Here is a 21,063-nt window from a genome sequence, read left to right as displayed (position 1 = left end):
ATACAGAAATTGCTGGAAAAGCTCAGCAGGTCTGGCAGCATCTGTGGAGAGAAATCAGATTTAATGCTTCAAGTCCCTCAGAGCAGATGAAACCAATCCTGTTGTTTAATGTGGAAGTTTGTTTTGCTGCAGCTGCTGTTTACCCAACTGTTGATGGTGGGGAGGGGAGGGGGGGGGGGGGGGTGGGCAAGTATTATGTCCCAGGTCTGGATTATAATGTTGCCTGTCTCTCAAGTTCCTTCACAGTCTGACTTCACTGTCTTTGCTCCCTGACACAGTTCCACGTGAGCACATCGGGCAGCAGCTGAGGAGCAGGAAAATCGATGTTTCGGGTAAAATGCCCCTCTTTACGAATGAGGCTGGGAGCCTCGGGGGTGAAAAGGTAAATGGGAGGGGTGTGGGCTGGGGGGAAGGTAGCTGAGAGTGCAATAGGTGGATGGAGGTGGGGGTAAAGGTGATAGGTCGGAGGCGAGGGTGGAGCGGAAATGTTGGAAGGAAGATGGACAGGTGGGACAGACCATGAGGACTGTGCTGAGCTGGAAGGTTGTAACTGGGGTAAGGTGGGGTGGGTGGGGGGGGCGGGGGGGGGGGGGGGGGGGTGGGGGGGGGAGGGGAAACTGGTGAATTCCCTGTTAATGCCATGAGGTTGTAGGGTCTCAAAGTGGAAGATGAGCCGTTCTTCCTCCAGGCGTCGGGTGGTAAGGGAGAGGTGAGGTTGGTGGAGTGGTAGGTGAGGACCAGGGGTGTTCTGTCCTTCTTGCGGTTGGAGGGGTGGGGTTCAAGGGCAGAGGTGTGTGATGTGGATGAAATGCGGTGGAGGGCATAATCAATCGTGTGGGAGGGGAATTGGGAGGCGGAGGAATTGCTCTCTCCTTTTCCCTTGCGTCCTCATCACCCCTTTTGTCATATCATCCTTGCTGTCTCCTGCCCTGTCAAGGATTGTTCTTTCATCTCCATCTCCACTGTCTACCCTGACCTTGGCTGTAATTACGAGGGATAACTCCAGGCTTGTTAGCAATTCACATAGGCCTATGACTTTATAACCTCTGCAAAGATATTGCCCAGGTAACTGCTCTTTTCCAGACTCTTGTTGTTTCGCACTCCTTTCTGTTTTCGACCATCCACAGGATTTTCGTTTTCCCCTCTGCAACCGTTGTTTTAGAAAACGCTTATGTCCCAGCGTTTCACCAAATATTGCAACGTATTGCCAACTTGCACTGTCCCTTCGCTTGGATGGCTGGTATGTGATGCCAACGATGTGGGTTCAATTCCCACACCCACTGAGGTAACCATGAAAGCCTCTCCAACTTGTAATGTCCCTTCACTTGGCAGGAGGCTGGAAGAACACAGTGAGTCAGGCAGCATCGGGAGGTGGACAACCAAACATTTTGGGTATAACCCTTCTTCAGGACTAAGGATGGGGATGCAGATAAAGGGGTGGTGGGGGGAGGGTTTTGGGTGGGGAGGGGACAGGGTGGTGAGGATGGTGTAGGTGGAGACAGGTAGAGGGTCCGACCTGGTTGGTCAATGGGAGGAATGAATCCTGTTGGTAGCAGAGAGCAGTGGAAGGGAAGGGAGTCAGGGGATGGGGAGGGAGGTTATTTGAAATTGGAGAACTCAATGTTAAGCCCTCCCAGCTGTAGGCCACCCAGGCGGAAGATGAGGTGTTCCTCCAATTTGCGCTGTGATGCATTTTGGCAATGAGGCCAAGGATGGTCATGTTGGAAAGGAAGTGGGAAGGGGGATTTGAAATGGACGGTGACTGGGAGGTCAGGCTGGCCCTTACAGACTCAACTGAGATGCTCAACAAAACGTTCATTTAGTTAACATTTCGTTGAGCATCTCAGTTGAGTCTGTAAGGGCCAGCCTGACCTCCCAGTCACCGTCCATTTTGCTCTCACCGATGTCAAGAAGACCACACCCGGATACAGTTGACTAGGATGGAGGAGATACAGGCAAACTCTGTTTCAGCTGGAAGGACTGTTTGGGGACGGCGGGTACCTGATGCCAACAGCATGGGTTCAGTTCCCACACCAGCTGCAGCTATACCATGAAAGACTCTCCTTCCCAACCTCACCCCTCACCTAAAGCGGGGTGACCCTCAGCTGAGGAGATAACGCCACCAGTTGTTTCTCTCGTCCTTCCTAATGAGAGAGCAGGCATGCAGTCCGATAAGACTGTGGCAACTTTACCTTGATATCACCAGGGCTGTTTTGATGCACGGGTCATCAGTCGAACATTACCTGCTGGCTCCGGTAGTGGTGGCATTAGATTGGACAAGGGTTGCAGCCTAGAATGACTGAAGACACCTAAAGCATCCTTCCCGCTTCCATAGGATGTGTCAATTTCGTAGGAATGCAAATCTTCAAAGACCTTGAGTGGATGAAAATGGAGCGTGAGTCCAACATCGCTTCGGCTTTTGACCGTGCTAACCCGTGCTTCAAATCACTTTCTGCACATTAAGGTTCAGAGATTGGAACAGTTGCAACTTCAGAAATCCAGACCCATTTTTGACCTCTCCCACCCTCCAGGAACTTGGCAAAGACCTGACAAACTTCTAGATTTGAAACTCCGCCAACGGTTTTTCGCCATGGTGTGGAGGTGCTGGTGTTGGACACGGGTAGACAAAGTTAAAAATCACATAACACCAGGTCACAGTCCAACAGCTCGCTACCTGATGAAGGAGCGGCACTCTGAAAGCTAGTGCTTCCAAATAAACCTGATGTTGTGTGGTTTTTAAACTAACTTTAGCCAGATGGAGTCTATGGCTTTTAAAATGGTTTTTCACTCGATTCCATTAGTTTAGTGCTCAGTAGGTTTAGTTAAGATGACCATTATAACTAACATGGATTAGCTTTTGGATGGTTCAGGAACGTATCAAAACTATTCTACTTTTGGTTTTGTTTTTCACGACATTATAGGCATCACCAGTGCACGCAATAGGCAGATGTATGTTATATGTCCTAACTTCCCTTCTAGAGAGCCCCTTGTTTAAATTGATATAGTCCAAGTGTGCTGGTAAACACACAGTGCCTTCAGGAAGGGAATGCCATAATGGTAACGTGGCATCTGTAAAGCAATGCCAATATAGGTCCAAGTCAGGATGGGGCCTGGCTTGGTGGGGAATTTGCAGGTAGTGGTGCCCCCGACTGCCTTCCGCCCTCATCCTTCTGGTTGTCGGAGGTCCCAAGTTAACAAAATACTGTCAAAGGACCGTTGACCGGTTTGCCACAGTGCATCTTGTCCATCATACTCAACCATTCCTGAAGAAGGGGTCATGCCCGAAATGTCGATTCTCCTGCTCCTTGGATGCTGCCTGACCTGCTGCGCTTTTCCAGCAACACACTTTCAGCATCATACTCAACCTCCCTGCCAGCTGTACAAGGCTGACCATGAAGAAGGCAGCTTTGTCCTGGGTGGTTTTAGGCTTGCTCAATGAGACACACCCCTCTGGGGGAGGACTCCATCACATCCCTGACCTGTGCCCTGAAGATGATGGACAAGCTTTGGGAAGTCAGGCGGTGTGTTCGTCACTGCAGAGTTTCCCACCTCGGATTGCCATTGGATTGATGTGGTTGGCCTCGTCATCGCCAATCGGGACTACTGATGGTGAGGAAATAGAGCCAATTGATCTCAGGAGGAGATCTTTAGATTCTCTTCTCCATTTCTCTTTTCCACCTCAACCTCAGAATGATAATGGAGCACCATTAGACGCTACAGGCAGCAACCAAAATGGGTTTGGGTTGGTCAGTTTCCATAGCTGACTGGATAGCTAGTTCATGATATAAGCAGCATGGGTTCAATCCCTGCACCAGCTGAAGTTCCCTCATTTTCTCAATCTCTCCCCTTGCCTGAGGCATGGTGAACCTGAGATTAAGCCACCACTGGTTATCTCTCCCTAATGGGAGAGTGGCTGTATGATCTGATAAGACTATAGTGAGTTCACCTTTTTAAATGTAACTTCAGGAAAGCTGAATGTAAAATGGATGTAGGTTGGGGTGCTCCCCAGTATACATTCTCTTTGATGTTAGAAAGTAGGTGCTGGAGTAGGCCATTCAGCCCTTCGAGCCTGCTCCACCATTCAATACGATCATGGCTGATCGCACAATCTCAGTATCCCATTCCCAGTTTCTCTCTGTACCCCTTGACCCCTTTAGCTGCAAGGACCACACCCAGCTCCCTCTTGAATATATCTAACAAACTGGCTCCAGCAGTGTCCTGTGGGACAGAATTCCACAGGTTCACAGCACCCTGAGTGAAGAAATTCTTTCTCCTCTCAGTCCTGAATGGCTTCCCCCTTATTTGTAGACTGTGGCCCCTTGTCTTGGACTTCCCTGACATCGGGAACATTCTTCCCGCCTCCCGCCTGTCCAGTCCCATCAGGATTTTATAAGTTTCTTTGAGATCCTCCATCATTCTTCTAAATTCCAGTCAGTACAAATCCGATTGAGTCAATCTTTCTTCATATGTTTAAGAGAATCAGGCAGGGCTTGGGTAGGGATCTTATATCTGTTGTTTTGCCCTGATAACTGATGTTAAAACTACCCTATGTGTTAAAATGGAAGAATACGATAACAAGTCGTTGATCCCTGACTGCCTGTGCATTCAACAGGATCAAAGCTGATCATTAACCTCAATTCTGATCAAGATCCCGTTGTAATCTGAGGTAACCTTCTTTGTTGTCCACTACACCTCCAATTCTGGTGTCATCTGCAAACTTGATAACTATATCTCCTATGTTTACAGCCAAATCATTTATATAAATGACAAAAAGCAGTGGACCCAGCACCGATCCTTATGGCACTCCACTGGTCACAAGCCTCCAGTCTGAAAAACAACCTTCCACCACCACCCTCTGTCTTCGACCTTCGAGCCAGTTCTGTATCCAAATGGCTAGTTCTCCCTGTATTCCATGAGATCTAACCTTGCTAACCAGTCTCCCATGCGAAACCTCGTCAAACACCTTACTGAAGTCCATGTAGGGCACATCCACTGTTTTGCCCTTATCAATCCTCTTTGTTACTTCTTCAAAAAACTTAGTCAAGTTCGTGCGACATGATTTCCCACACACAAAACCGTGTTGACTATCGCTAATCAGTCCTCGTCTTTTCAGATGCATGCAAATCCTTTCCCTCAGGATTCCCTCCAATAACTTGCGTACCACCAATGTCAGACTCACTGCTCTATGGTTCCCTGGCTTTTCCTTACCACCTTTCTTAAATAGTGGCACCACGTTAGCCAACCTCTAGTCTTTTGGCACCTCACCTGTGACTTATTTTTATATTTTCAAGCACTGGGTCACCCCAGCTCTCCAATGATAGAGAATTTCCAAGTTTCATTACCACTTGAGTTACCAAATATCATCTCACCCCAGTCCTAAATGGCTGGGCTCTTATTCAGAAGCAATGACCCTCTGTCCAACAGTCACCGATGGCAGGGGTTAAAATATCTCCAGCACCTCCCCTGTTAAACGCCTTAAGAACTTTACAGACCCCTTCTGATCTTCTGAATTCTGGAGATTATGCACCGCATCTTCTCAACCTGATTTAGAGTAGGATAAAGGGCCAGCACAACATCGAGGATCGAAGGGCCTATACTGTGCTGTTCTGTTCTATGTTCTACGCTCCTTCTAGGTCAATGATCTCACCCCAGGAATCAGTCCAGTGAAAATGTGCAACACAATCTTAAGGGGCAAGATGTTACTCTGTGTATAAGGAGTAAAGTCTCCAGTGAAGGGGGAGATCGCAGTGCAGTGGCTTTGCGACTGGCCTGCTCATCCCCAAACCCAATGTAATGATTTACTGACTGCATTTCAAACCCCACACCAGGTAACTGATGGAATTTAAACTCCTGCCTCAGAGTGAAGGCTCAACCATTTAGAACTGGGATGAGGAGAAATTTCTGGTGGTGAAACTGTGGAACTCATTGTCACAGAAGGCTGTAGCAGAAGGTTTTCGACACCAGGTCATTAAGAGAGAGAGAGAGACATAGGTTCTTGATTAGTAAAGGGATCAAGGGCCAGCATCTGCAGTCCTCACTTTTGCCATAAAACCATAAGACATAGGAGCAGAAATTAGGTCATTCAGCCCAGTGAGTTGGCTCCGCCATTCAACCATGGGTGATAAGTTATGGGTAGAAGATGGAGTTGAGAAATATTGAATGGCAGAGCCAAGTCAATGGGCAGAAAGGCCTAATTTCTGCGTCGATGTCTTACGGCCTTAAGGTCTAACCCTTGCACCCCTCCCCCCCACCCCTTACTCAATGAGCCTATTGGCCTAATTCTACTCCTCCATCTTATAGTCTAATGCATCATTTTAGTGATGTCAATTGTTCTCATAACATACGATCTGGCAAACTCACTACCATCTTAGACTGATCTGTCTTTACACATGAATCCATATCCACAGCAACATGATTGACTCCGAACTGCAGTCTGAAATGGTTTAGCAAGGCACTGCACTTGACAGGCAATGAGGGATGGGCAACAAATTGCCAGGCTGTGCCCATCTCTCAGAGCAGAGCAAATGAAACAGAAAGTGCAGCGCGTCTTATTTCTCCCATTCCATCCAATCTCTTTGTGACAGGGAGTGGTTTACCTTTCCATGCTCAGTTCTGTACTGTCAGTAGTTTAACGACATTTCACAGCACGGATTAACTTCAAACTTCAAAAGAATACGTGGAAGCTCATGCTACGCAATGCAACGTTACCTTCCTCATGGTGATAATGTCCTGGGTGTGTAATCGTTTAAGTCTGGGATCTACCGCATGCACAAAGACCTCGGCTGGATTGTCAGACCAAATTGATAGCTCCAATCCGTAACCTTCCTGGTGCGGGAGCAATGCTGAATTGACCTGAAACTGTAAATCACAGTCAGACAGTGAGCCTGAAGAGACAGCGAGCTGGAAGAGATCCTGTAGGTATGAAATTAACTCGGAGACAAAACTTAGGGTGATGCTGGATGGCTGGCTTTCAGTATGAAGCCTGTCCCTCACAGGAATGCACTAGGACCACAGCACGTTTTAAATATATTATCACAATTAGGACTTGGATATATGAGACATTGCCTCAATCTTGGCAGAGGACAGAATATTTGGTAATGTATTAGCCACTGAGAAGGATAATGTTCGTCATCAATAGAATACTAACACCCTGGTGAATTTCAGCTCGATGATTGCAAATCCTTTGACCGTTTTGAACCTGTGGATCAGATCAACAATCGACCTTCTGCAACTTCAGGGAGTGAAACCTATTTCTCTGCAAAGATGTCCTCATAATTTCACCCTCTGAGCCCAGCCCTTGACGTTTACACTGAATAAGTCCAACGAGTTGTCAAATTAAGAGCAAAGAAGTAATGTAAAATTTGATCATTACTTGCAATCGTGGAGTTATACAGGATGGAAACAGACCCTCCAGTCCAACCAGTCCAAGCTGATCATGTTCCTCTTCCCTCCAGCAACAGCGATAAGGTCCCCCTTGTCCTTACCTACCATCCCACATCCAGAGGACCATCGGCCACCAGTCCCACCAGCTTCAGCAGTACGCCACCAACAGACGCAGAATTCCCTCTCCCACACATAACATTCCTCCCCCCCTCTCAACTCAGCCTTCCTGCAAAGGACCACTCCCTCTGACCCTCCTTCACTCTAAGCACCTCCCCCCAGCCCCACAGCATCTTCTTCTGCCACAACCTGCCTGCATTTGGCCCATACCCTTCCAAACCTTTCCTATTCATGTACTTATCTCACAGTCTTTTAAATATTGTAACTGTCCCCTGTCCACCATTTCCTCTGGATGTTCATTCTAAACACGAACCACTCAGTGTGAAAAAGTTGCCACTCATGTCCTTTTTTTAAATCTTTCACCTCTTACCTTAAAAAAAGCCCGCTGGTCTTCAAATCCCCCACCTTAGGGAAAAGCACCATACTATTTACATTATATATACCTCATGAGTTTATAAACATCTGTTTGCATCCTGGCCTTCACCTCAATGGGAATGGAGTATCAAATCAGGGACATCTTTTTAAAACTGTACAAGGCATTGGTCAGGTCACAAACAAAATAGAGAAATCGCTGGGAAAACTCAGTAGATCTGGCAGCATATGTTGGGAGAGAGAAAGCAGAGTTAATGTTTCAGGTCAGTGACCCTTCTCCAGAACTGACAAACACAGAGAAAAATGCGATTGATGCTAGAGAAGGGGCGTGAGGAGGGGAGATGACATAACTTCACAGAGGCAAAGGGGTCATCACCAAGGGTCCCATCATCCTTATTTATATGTGGAGAGTCTTTGACACTGATCCAGCTCCCACGGAGCCAGTTCTCAGAGTGAACAGAACCTCTGACACCCCTGTTTATATCTGTCAGCCAGGGCTCCCTGACTGGACCAGACTGACAGCCCCAGTCAGGGAACTCATATTGTATGAGGTCCACCTGGTTGGCCCTGCTACAATCACTACAGAGGAAGAGTGAACGATAGGTGGAGGTGAAGCCCGGAGAGAGAGAGAGAGATAGAGAGATAGAGAGAGAGACAGAACAGCAGTTAGGCAGACAGAGGAAGAGGTAAAGGTCATTACTTGCAATCATAGAGTTACAGCGTGGAAACAGACCATCCAGTCTGACCAGTCCAAGCTGTTGCAGGAGGGAAGAGGAAAATGATCAGCTTGGACTGGTCAGACCGGAGGGTCTGTTTCCATGCTGTATGACTCTACGATTGCAAGTAATGGTCAAATTTTACATTATTGCTTTGTTCTTACTGTGACAACTAGTTGGACTTTTTCAGTGTAAATGTCAAGGGCTGGGCTCAGAGGATGAAATTATGAGGACATTTTGCAGAAAAATAGGTTTCACTCCCTGAAGTTGCAGAAGATTCTGGGAGACTCTACAGCTGCTAATGGAGACAATGGGTCCTTTGTGGCAGTGGCAGGGCCTGGTGTGTGGGGCTTGGAGGAAGGGGATGGGGGATGATGTTCAGGCCTTAAAAGTTTGAATTCAGTATTGAGGCTGCAGTGTCCCCAAGCAGAACGTGAGGTGCCATCCATCCAGCTGAGCTGAGCTGGAGCACCACAGCAAACCTGAGACAGAGATGTTGGTCCAGGGAACAGGGTGGTGTGTTGAAGGGTCGGAAACTGGAAGCTCAGGGTCTTTGTTTGCGGGCAGAACGGAGATGTTCCGTGAAGCAGTCGCCCAGTCGATGCTTCATCACCCCAATGTAGAGGAGACCACATTGGGAGCAGCGAGCGCTGTTGAATAAATTGCGGAAAGTGCGGGTAATGTGCCGCTTCACCTGGAAGGCGTTTTTGGGGCCTTGAACACTGAGGAGGGAGGAAGTGAAAGGGGCCGGTATTACACCTTACAGGTGCAAGGGAAGGTGCTGTGGGGGAGGTGCTCAGAGTGAAGGCGGAGTAGCACAAGGTGTTCCAGAGGGAACAGCCCCTTGTGGGAAGGATGACAGTGTGTGGAGGGGAGGGGGGGAGGGGGGAGGGGAGTGTGGGGGGGGGCCATTGGGGGAGACAATTGCGTGTCTGGTGGTGACATCTCGCTGGAGCTAGTGGAAATGGTGGCTGATGATCCTCTGGATGTGGATGCTGGTGGGATGGTGGGGAAGGACAAGGGAAAACCCCATCGCTGTTGTGGGAGGGAAGGGAGGGGGCAGCGAGGGTCAAAATGTGGGTGATGGATCAGGTCTGGCTGAGGGTCCTGTCAACCACGGTATTGGGGAATCCTCTGTTGAGGACATTTCAGAGCCTCCCTTGTCTGATTTGGCACCATCAGAACACCTGGAAGAACTGAGAGAATGGAAGAGAATGTTTACAGGAAGTGGGCTGTGAGGACGTATACTTAAGGTAGCTGTGGGAGTAGATGGGTTTGTCGTGTATATTAGTGGCCAGTCTATCCCCAGAGATGGAAACCGAGATGTCGAGGAAGGGAAGGGAGGAGCCAGAGATGGACCTGGGGAAAGTGAGGGCAGGCTGGCAACTGGAAGTGGAATCGATGAACTTTTCCATTCCAGACGAGACAGGGAAGCAGAACCAATGGTGTCATCAATAGACCAGAGGAAGAGTAGTGGGTGGGGCCAAAATAGGACTGGAACAAGGAATGTTCCATGGACCCCACAAAGAGACAGGTATAACTGGGATATGTGCAGGTACCCACAGCCAGCCCTCTGACCTGAAGAAAGGGAGAGGAGTTAAAAGTGAAGCTGCTAAGGGTGAGGACAAGCCTGGCCAAGCAGAGGAGGGCAGTGGGGGTGGGGACGGTTCAGGATTGTGCTCCAGGAAGAAGTGGAGAGCCCTGAGACCATCTCGCCTCAGGCGACTCTCTGTGTGGAGTTTGCACGTTCTCCCCGTGTCTGCGTGGGTTTCCTGCGGGTGCTCTGGTTTCCTCCCACACTCCAAAGATGTGCTGGTCAGGTGAATTGGCCATGCTAAATTGCCCGTAGTGTTAGGTAAGGGGTAGATGTAGGGGTATGGGTGGGTTGCGCTTCGGCGGGCGCGGTGTGGACTTGTTGGGCCGAAGGGCCTGTTTCCACACTGTAAGTAATCTAATCTAATCTAATCTAATCATCTTGGTGGGGGGGTGGACGGGTAAAGGGGTTGCACGTCCATGGGATAGAGGAGGCGGCTGGAGCCTGCGAACTGGACATTCCAAAACTGACATTGAAAAATCACAGATGCGAGTGGGAAGGGGCTGGACAAGGAGAGAAAAGAATTCAGATCGAGGAACTCAAGCTGTGGTCAGAGATCTGTGGACAGTCTTGCGTCCCAATATCTAAGGAAGGCTACACTGGCCTTGGAGGGAGGTCAGAGAATTCGGACTAGGTCGATCCCAGGTATGGAGGGATTTTCCGATGAGGACAGATTGAGTAGGTTAAGCTCGAACTCAATGGAATTGAGAAGAATGAGAGGAGACCTTCATTGAAATGGATAAGGCTCTTAGTGGGTTTGGCAGGGGAGTCTCAGAGAGGTTGTTTCCCTTTGAGGGAGAGCCAGGGACCAGAGGACACTATCTCAGAATAAGGAGATGCCCAGTTAAGACAGAGATGAGGAGGAATTTCTTTCTCAGAGAAGAGTGAATCTGTCGAATTATTGACCGCAAAGGGCTGTTGAAGCTTGGTCTTTCAGCATGTTAAAGGCTGAGACAGATTGTGAAATCAGCCAGAGAATCCAGGGCTATGGGTTAGAACACAAATAAACATAAAACATTACAACGCAGTACAGGCCTTTTGGCCCTAACTGTTGCAATAAACCAATGTGAAGGCCATCAATCCTACACTATTCCATTATCATCCATATGTCTACACAATGACCATGTAAATGCATCTACTACAGGGTGAGGCTTTGAAGTGTCACTTTGTGAATACACATTGGCAGTTCTTTTCTGAAGTTTTGTGTCCAGTGCAAAATCAAATTACTCTGGTATATTAAAAAAAAACAAACAGATGATGCTGGAAATATCCAGCAGGTAAGGCAGCACCTGCTTTTTCAGACCATGACCTTCAAACTGGTTGAGGATTATCAGCTCAGAGGCATGGTCTCATTGAGTGGCAGAACAGATTCAATAGGCCGAATGGTCCACTTCTGCTCCTACGTCTTGCAGCCTTATATCCAGAACAATAATGATTGTAAAACTGGAAGGAACGTCAATGTGTCTTTTAGCCTCTTGCTCCCTGAAAAGCTCCAATATAAAAAGTACCAAAGACAGTAAAAAAAAATCATAATGAGGAAACAAAAGCACAAAATGCTGGAAATCCTCATTATGTCTGGCAGCAGCTGTGGGGATAGGAACAGAGTTAAAGTTAGACCAATGTGAAGTGCTGCATTTTGGGAAGGGCAAACCAGGGCAAGACTTTTGGTAAAGTCCTAGGAAGTGTTGCTGAACAAAGCGACCTTGGAGTGCAGGTTCATAGCTCCTTGAAAGTGGAGTCACATGGAGACAGGATGGTGAAGAACGTGATTGGTTCACTTGCCTTAATTGGTCAGAAAATTTGAGTACAAGACTTGGGATGCCATGCCATGGCAGTACAGTACATTGGTTAGGCCACTTTTGGAATACTGCGTTCAATTCTGGTCACCCTTCTACAGGAAGGACGTTGTTAAACTTGAGAAGGCGCAGAAAATATTTACAAGGACGTTGCCAGGACTGGAGGGTTTCAGCCATAGGGAGAGGCTGAGTGGGGCTGGGGCTATTTTCTCTGGAGTGTCAGAGAGGGAGGGGTGACCTTAAAGAGGTTTATAAAATCATGAGAAGGTGAATAGCCAAGGGTCTTTTCCCGGGGGTGGCGGAGTCCAGAACCAATGGTTTAAGTTGAGAACAGATAGATTTAAAAAGGACCTGAGAGGTAACTTTTTCATGCAGAGGGTGGTGTGTGTGTGGAATGAGCTGCCAGAGGAAGTGGTGGAGGCTGGTACAATTACAGCATTTAAAAGGCATCTGGATGAGGACATGGTTAGAAAGGATTTCAAGGGACACGGACCAAATGCTGACAGATGACACTCGGTCAGATTGGAATGTCTGGTCGGCTCAGATGAGTTGGGCCAAAGGGTCTGTTACCGTGTTGTACATCTCTATGACCCTACTCCAGCTCTGCAACCTTTCATCAGATGGAGCCAATGAGGTTTTTTTTCTCACAAGTAAAAGACAGGGAGTGGGAAGTAGATCTTTGATAGTTTGGAGGGCAGGAGAGATTAAATTACAAAAGGTTTCAAAGCCAAAGTGAGGGCTAATGGAAGAAGTGAACAAAAACATGTCTCCCAAGGTCATGCGAAGGGCAGGATTCCGAATGGATGCTGCCAGATAGAAAATGAAGGAAATATGAGAGGCCAAACCAAGCTGGGAGAGAAGATTATTGCTTAAAATTGTCGGACTCAGTGTTGAAAGCTCATTTGAAAGCTCCTTGAGCATGTGTTCGGGTTCAGTGGAACACTGGCTGAAACAGGTTACCCATTAAAGATAGGGAACGGAACCTAATTACATGGGTCAGACAAAAGGAACAGGGAATAGCAAACCTTTTCATCACATAAGCTCTCCACTTCGACCCATTGGGAATCCACGACAATTTCCTCTTTGCCTTTGTCATCGACGACATAGTAAGCCACAATGCGGAAGTAAGGGATCATGTCCCAAGTGATTTGAATGTCAAATGTGGTCTCTGGCACTCTCTCAACTCTCCGCAGGTCCAGCACTTTGCCTTTTCCGAGAACCTGAGAGAAACGCAGAGCTGTGATTAGAGAGAACACACGCTGATATTGGATGCAGGCAAAGGACAGGTCACACATGACAATTTCACAAAGCTACAGCCCATTGTCCAGTTGAATACAGCACTTGCCGGACCCCACCTGGAGTGCGCCATTCAGTTCTGAGCACCAGGAAGGATACTTTAGTCTCGGAGTGGGATCAGTGCTGATCCAATAAGGCGGCACTGTTGCCAAAAGGATTACATTATGAAGCTAAGTTACATGAATCAGGCTTGGATTCCTTTGAATATAGAAGTTTGAGGAATTGAAGTTTTTATGATAATCAAAGAAGTTGGTTGGGTAGGTAAAGTGGAAACTATTTCCTCTGGTGGAGCACCCCAGAACAATATATATGAGAGACAGAAAGAAAGAAAGAGAGAGAGAGAAAGAAAGAGAGAGAGAGAGAGAAAGAAAGAAAGAAAGAAAGAGAGAAGAAAGAGAGAGAGAGAGAAAGAAAGAGAGAAGAAAGAGAGAGAGAGAGAGATAGAGAGAGAGAAAGAAAGAGAGAGAGAGAAAGAAAGGAAGAGAGAGAATCACTCTGCATCACAGACAACTAACTGAGCTCACTGACTCCACAGAGCTTTGGGTGAAGATGTTCCTCCTCATTTCAGACTTAAACGATCACTCCCTAACCTTGCATCTGTTCTGTCATACTCTAGATTCATCAAATACAATCCCTGCTATGCAGAAAGGGGCCATTTGGCCCATCACGTCTGCAGCAATCCTCAAAGAGCACCCCACCCAGACCCACTTCCCTAAAAAATTCCTAATGAAGAGCTCTTGCCCAAAATGTCAATTCTCCTGCACCCCACTCTCAACTCTGCTCACCAGTCCTCACGTTCCTATGCCAGTAGCTGTCCCACCTAACCTGCACATTTTTGGACTGTGGGAGGAAATCGGAGCACTCCCACACAGACACAGAGAGAATGCATAAACTCCACATGGAGAGTCACCCAAGGGTGGGCTTCAACCCAGGTTCCTGGCACTGAGAGGTAGCAGCACTGAGCCACCCTTTCTCACCTGTCCTGACTAAAAACAGGTCTTACTGCTCTGGATGCCGGGGAATATTGGCCCAGTTTGTTCAGTGACTGAGAGAATGTGAGCACTGCAAATGCTGGAAGATCAGAGTCAAAAAGTGTGGTACTGGGGAAAGCACAGCCACGGAGCATCCAAGGGAAGGCAGCATCCAAGGAGCATGAGAGTCGACGTTTCGGACATAAGCCCTTCATCAGGAATGTAGGCGGTGGGAAAAGGATCTGAGAGATAAATAAGAGGGAGGCGGGAAAGGTAGCTGGGAAGGTGATGGGTAGATACAGGTGGGAGGTGATTCTGATCGGTCAGAGGGGAGAGTGAAGTGCATAGGGGGGAGGAAGATGGACAGGTTGGACAGGTCAAGAGGGCGGCATTAACGGCGACTTCACGAGTTTCCAAATCTTGCCTCCTCCTATCTCATCCCAGAACCAACCCCCCAACTCGGCACTACCCTCCTGACCTGTCCATCCTCCTTCCTTCCTATCCACTCCACCCTCCTCCACCGACCTATCACCATCAGCCCCCACCTGCATCCACCTATCGGCTTTCCAGCTATTATTTTCACCACCTCACACCCTCCTCCCCCCCAGCAGGCCCACTCCCCTCCTATTTTTCTCTCAGCCCCCTTGGGCCCCCATCCCCACATTCCCTATAAAAAGCTTATGCTCAAAATGTCGATTCTCCTGCTCCTCGGATGCTGCCTGACCTGCTGTGCTTTTCCAGCAACCCCACCATCCATAGACAAGCAGTTAGGTTGAGTAGTCGTGTTGTTCAGTTCTCATCAGAGAGAATAGCCCTCATTCTTGGAGTCAATAGCGTCAATATTTGCTGTACAGTGTCCAATGTGTATCCTCCAAAATATTCCAGGTGTAATCTCCCGAAATTCTTCTATCAATAGAGTAGGATTTCTTTCCTCATGTAGTACAGGTCAACACTCTCTCTCAGTCACTTGCTGTGCCTAACTTGAACGATAAACATGTACAGACCAGGGCTGCCTTATATCTTGAAATCCTTCATGTAAGTATTGTAAGCTTACCATGTAATCGAAGTAATGGACATCTCTGAGGTCATACTGGCTGATAGCTGTCAGATTTACAGTGATGATATACCCAGGATACAGCAGAACGTGTGGCACGCTGATGTGAAGGTACCTCCTGCTGGCGGAATGGTGTTTCCTCACGACTTTAACTATCTTTTCAGATCCAGTGTTTTCATCGCCCGCAATTGCCTGGAAAGGGTTAAAAGTGACTGTACATCGAGAAGCAAAAAGAAAACAGCTTTTGATGGAAATCAGAGACGTGAACAGAAATGGTAGGAAATACGTGAGTTTTTCCAATTTTCTGCTTTTGTTGTATATTTAGAATAGCGGGCAGACGCAAAATATTTATTTCTTTTTATTCACCCCTTTCCCCAGGGTTAGGGGAGTCCAGATCTAGAGGGCATACATTCAAGGTGAGAGGAGGAAGATTTAAAAGGGGCAACTTTTTTCACACAGAGGGTGGGGCATGTGTGCCATGAGTTGCCAGAGGAAGGGGTGGAGGCTGGTACAATGACAACATTTAAAAGGCATCTGGATGGGTATATGAGTAGGAAGGGCTTGGAGGGACAGGGGCCAAGTGCTGGCAAATGGGGCTAGATTAATTTAGGATATCTGGTTGGCATGAAGGATTTGGACTGAAGGGTCTCTTTTCCATGTTGTGCAGCTCGATGACTCTATGGCACAGCAGGTGGGTACCACTGCCATTTATTGCTCAGAAGGCTGGTTGGAGTCACACATCGGCCAGACCAGGTACATGTAGCAGATTTCTGACCCTAAAGGAGCATTACTGAACCAACAATTGCTTTATCCCCAACAATTGGGGGTTTTCTGCAGACCAACTAATAGCAGTAGAGAGATTGAAAAATGCATAGGCAGGCAGATTCTGGAAAAATGCAGAGGTAGCAGGGTTGTAGTTATGGGTGATTTCAACTTTCCCAATATTGACTGGAACCTCCTAAGTGCAGATGGTTTGGATGGAGCTGTTTTTGTCAGGTGTGTTCAGGAGGGGGTTTCCATGCTCAGTATGTAAACAGACCGACGAGGGGAGAGGCCATTTTGGATTTGGTGCTCAGCAATGAGCCAGGACAGGTGTCAGATCTCGCGGTGGGAGAACACTTTGGTGACAGTGATCACAACTACCTCACATTTACCATAGCCTTAGAGAGGGAAAGGAGCAGTTACCGAGGGAAGATATTTAATTGGGGAAAAGGGAATTATGACGCTATCAGACAGGAGTTGGGAAGTACAGACTGGGAGCAATTGTTCCACAGAAAGGGCACAGCAGACATGTGGAGTCTATTTAAGGAACAGCTGTTGCAAGTGCTGCACAAATTTATTCCTCTGAGCCAGGTAAGAAGGAGTAAGATTAAGGAACCTTGGATGATGAGAAGAGAGGAGCTTCTTGTCAAAAGGAAGAAGGCAGCTTGCGTCAGGTGGATGAAGCAAGGATCTGGCACAGCTTTAGAGGATTACAGGCTAGCTGGAAAGGAGCTCAGAAATGGATTGAGGAGAGCCAGAAGAGGACATGAAAAAGGCTTGGCAAGAAGGATTAGGGGGAACCCAACGGCGTTTTACTCATACGTGAGGAATAAGAGAATGATCAGGGAAAAGGTAGGGCCGATCAGGGATAGCGTAGGGAACTTATGTGTGGAGTCTGAGCAGATAGGGGAAGGCCTAAATGAATATTTTCCTTCAGTTTTCTCTAAGGAAAAGGACCTTTTTGTGAATAAGAACTTTGAGGAGCTGGGATACAGGCTTAACCAGATCAAGATTGATGAACTTGATGTGCTGGAAAATTTGGAAAACATTAAGATTGATAAGACCTCGGAGCCAGACCACATTTATCCTAGGCTGATCCGGGAAGCGAAAAAGGAGGTTGCTAAGGCACTGGCAAAGATCTTTGCCTCCTCACTCTCCATGGGAGTCGTACCGGAGGATTGGCAAGAGGCAAATGTTGTGCCTATTTTTAAAAAGAGTAATAAGGAAATCCCTGGCAATTACAGACCAGTCAGTCTTACGTCTGTGGTCAGCAAAGTTTTTGAAAGACTTCTGAGGGATACGATCTATGACTATCTGGCAAAGCACAGTGTGATTAAAGGCAGTCAGCATGGCTTGGTGACGGGCAGGTCATGCCTCACAAATCTTATTGAGTTCTTTGCGGAGGTGTCAAGAAAAGTTGACGATGGTCGAGCAGTGGATGTGGTGTTTGTGGACTTCAGCAAGGCATTTGATAGGGTTCCCCATGATAGGCTCATTCATAAAGTCAGGAAGTATGAGATACAGAGAGATTTGGCTATCTGGATTCAGAATTGGGTGGCTGACAGAAGGCAGAGAGTGGTTGTAGATGGAAAGTATTCTGCCTGGAGGTCAGTGTTGAGTGGGGTCCCGCAGGGCTCTGTTCTTGGGCTTCTGCTCTTTGTAGTTTTTATAAATGACTTGGACAAAGAGGTTGGGGGTGGGTTAGTAAATTTGCAGATGACACAAAGGTTGGCGATGTCGTCGATAGTATCGAGGGCTATTGCAGGTTGCAGCACGACATAGACAGGATGCAGAGCTGGGCTGAGAAATAGCAGATGGAATTCAACCTGGATAAATGTGAAGTGATGCATTTTGGAAGGTCGAACTTGAATGCTGAATATAGGTTTAATGACAGGATTCTTGATAGTGTGGAGGAACAGAGGGATCTGGGTGTGCAAGTACATAGATCCCTCAAAATTGCCACCCAAGTGGATAGGGTTATTAAGAAAGCATATGGTGTTTTGGCTTTCATTAAAAGGGGATCGAGTTTAAGAGCTGCGAGGTTCTGCTACAGCTCTACAAGTCCCTGGTGAGACCACACTTGGAATATTGTGTCCAGTTCTGGTCGCCCTACTATAGGAATGACACAGAGGCTTTGGAGAGGGTGCAAAAAAGGTTTACCAGGATGCTGCCTGGACTGGAGGGCTTACCTTATGAAGAAAGGTTGAAAAAGCTCAGACCTTTCTCTCGGGAGAGAAGGAGGAAGAGAGGAGACCTGATCGAGGTGTACAAGATAATGAGTGTAATAGATAGAGTCAATAGCCAGAGACTTTTCCCCAGGACTGGGTTGACAGGTACGAGGGGTCATAGCTTTAAGATATTAGGGGAAAAACATAAAGGAGACGTCAGAGGTAGGTTCTTTACGCAGAGAGTTGCGAATGCATGGAATGCGTTGCCAGCAGTGGTGGTGGAAGCAGAGTCAGTAGGAACATTTAAGCGACTGTTGGACAGGCACATGGATAGCAGTGAGTTGAGGGGTAGGTAGGTTAAGTTGTTATATTTTACATTAGAATTAAACCTTGGCACAACATCGTGGGCCAATGGGCCTGTTTTGTGCTCGGCAAAAGTGAGGACTGCAGATGCTGGAAACCAGAGTTTGGATTAGAGTGGTGTTGGAAAAACACAGCAGGTCAGGCAGCATCCGAGGAGCAGGAAAATCAACGTTTCAGGCAAAAGCCCTTCATCAGGAATAAAAGTTCTGTGCTGTACGTTTTTATGTTCTATGTTCTAATTGTTTTCATGGCCATCATTAGATTCGACTTTCCAAATTTTAATTTAAATTCTGCCATTCGAGCAGTGTTCAGACTCAGGCCTCCAGAACATTAATTCTGTAGTGAGTACTATAATACAATAATTCTTTCAATGGTGGTATAAATATACAGTCAAATAGATATATTGAAAGATGTATGGTAGGACAAATAGACAGACATCAAAAGGTACAGTTAAAAAATAGACAGCTAGATACATTAAAAGGTGGTAAATAACATAGACAGTCATTAATAGATACATTGAAAGATGGTTTGTAGTGCAGCCAGTCAGATAGACATTAATCGATACATTGAGGAGTGATGCAGGTATAAATGACAGATGGACACTAGTGCAACACGTAAAAACTGGTCAATCATCAAGATGAGAATTTGCTGTGAAAACCAGGTAAAAGGAGAAGCTTGGAGTCATTCACCCAATATCTGCCTCATGCCTTGTCTGGAATTGAGCAGGCTAGGTGGTGTCCTGATAAAGTGTTTGCAATTCGCAATGAGTTAGAAGGGGATACCCAGGGATAAGGTCTTTCTCTTGTAGTGATTTCAGCAATACAGGCAATGAATATAAGTCAGCCATGAATAGTACCCATTAATACACTGGTAAATCCAGTTAGTATTTTAGCAAAATTTCAACTGAGCTTGTGTAGGGTAGTACAGTGGCTCAGTGGTTAGCACTGCTTCCTCACGGCACCAGGGATCTGGGTTCAATCTTAACCTTGTGTGAAAGTCTGTGTGGAGTTTGCACATTCTCCCACATCTGCATGGGTTCCCTCCGGGTGCTCTGGTTTCCTCCCACGATCCAAAGATTAGGTGGAGGTCAGGTGGAGTAGTTCTGCTAAACTTCCCATGGTATGTAGGCTAAATGGATTAGCCATGGGAAGTGTAGGGTGTAAGGGTCAGTATGGGTCCAATGGCCTGCTTCCACACTTCAGAGATTCTATAAATTGACATTTGGCCTAATAGCCAGAAGATTTCAGGTTGGTTTGTATGTGACAATATAGTGATTTCAGGATTTTTTTTTCTCCTGTAGAAGATGAGTGACAGTTGCTATTCCTTTTAACTTTACTTTCTTGAAAAAGAGAAGGCCAAGAAGTGACCTAATAGAATTCTTTGAAATTACCAAAATGTTTGATGGGACGGACAGAAATACTGATTTTTTTTTTTGTTTAAACTGAGCGGGATTCCAAAACCAGGAGCCATGGATATAATTATTAATAAATTAATATAGAATCTCTGAGGAAATTCTTTTCAGAGGCTGGTGAGTCTGTGGAACTCATTATCACAAACGAATGGTTGGAGTGAATAGCATAGATGGAAGGAATGGTAAAGAGGAATTGGAAGTTAATTTGCCATTGGACAATGGTGAAAGTGGATAAGTAAGTTCTTCATAAGTTCCTGACTGACCCAAGTTGAAATGACTTCATGGCGGCAGGTGTGCAGGCTAACTGTTGGCTGAGGATTTCTCTCTGTACTGTGGACCACAGCAACAGGCTGCATGTCAGTTCCCACTAACCAGGTTTTGGAGCACAGAATTAATGGGTACATTGTGTGTGTGTTCATATGTGTCTGCATGTTCGTGAGTTTATGGGTGTGCTCATGTGTGTGTACATCTGTGTATATGTGTGCATTAGTCTGCCTGTGAGTGTATGTCTGTATGCATGTGTACGTGTTTGGGTCTGTGTGTCTGTGTATATGTGTTCATGTGTGTTCATTTGTGTGTGCCTCTGCGCTTCTAGGTATGTACGTTCATTATCGTGTGCATGCTCATGTGTGTCTCTGTGTGTGTTCATGTGTGTACACATATCTATGCTTCTGTCTATGTGTATTCGTGTGTCTAGGCATGTGATCGTGTGTGCGTGCGCGCGCGTATGTATTCAAGAATGTAGTTGTGTGTGTATCTGCATGTTCATATCTGTGTGTTTTTGTATATCTGTGTGTGCATATCTGTGTGTTTTTGTGTATGTCTGTGTGTATGTGCTTTTTTTTGTGATTAAATTACTGACAGTGTGGTAACAGGCCCTTCCGCCCAACAAGTCCACACCGACCCGCCGAAGCGCGACCCACCCAGACCCATTCCCCTACATTTACCCCTTCAGCTAACACTACGGGAAATTTAGCATGGCCAATTCACCTAACCTGCACAATTTTGGACTGTGGGAGGAAACCAGAGCACCCGGAGGGGACCCACGCACATATGGGGA

At 46.9% G+C, this 21,063-nt stretch overlaps 1 protein-coding gene across 3 annotated transcripts in view; it reads right to left on the bottom strand.

The window, feature by feature from the left end:
- Positions 1 to 21,063, bottom strand: part of LOC140455401 (complement C3-like) — a 95,258-nt gene that overhangs the window by 22,514 nt on the left and 51,681 nt on the right. For all 3 annotated transcript variants that reach the window (XM_072550217.1, XM_072550218.1, XM_072550219.1), the window contains 4 exons: positions 15,300 to 15,491; positions 13,004 to 13,198; positions 6,709 to 6,858; positions 2,244 to 2,373 (listed from right to left, as the gene is read on the bottom strand). In XM_072550217.1, coding sequence (XP_072406318.1) covers positions 2,244 to 2,373; positions 6,709 to 6,858; positions 13,004 to 13,198; positions 15,300 to 15,491 — 667 coding nt within the window. The remainder of the gene's footprint in view (positions 1 to 2,243; positions 2,374 to 6,708; positions 6,859 to 13,003; positions 13,199 to 15,299; positions 15,492 to 21,063) is intronic.

The sequence above is a fragment of the Chiloscyllium punctatum genome, chromosome 30, assembly GCF_047496795.1.
Source record: "Chiloscyllium punctatum isolate Juve2018m chromosome 30, sChiPun1.3, whole genome shotgun sequence".
Taxonomy (NCBI): domain Eukaryota; kingdom Metazoa; phylum Chordata; class Chondrichthyes; order Orectolobiformes; family Hemiscylliidae; genus Chiloscyllium; species Chiloscyllium punctatum.
This window is presented reverse-complemented; position numbering and strand designations above follow the sequence as displayed.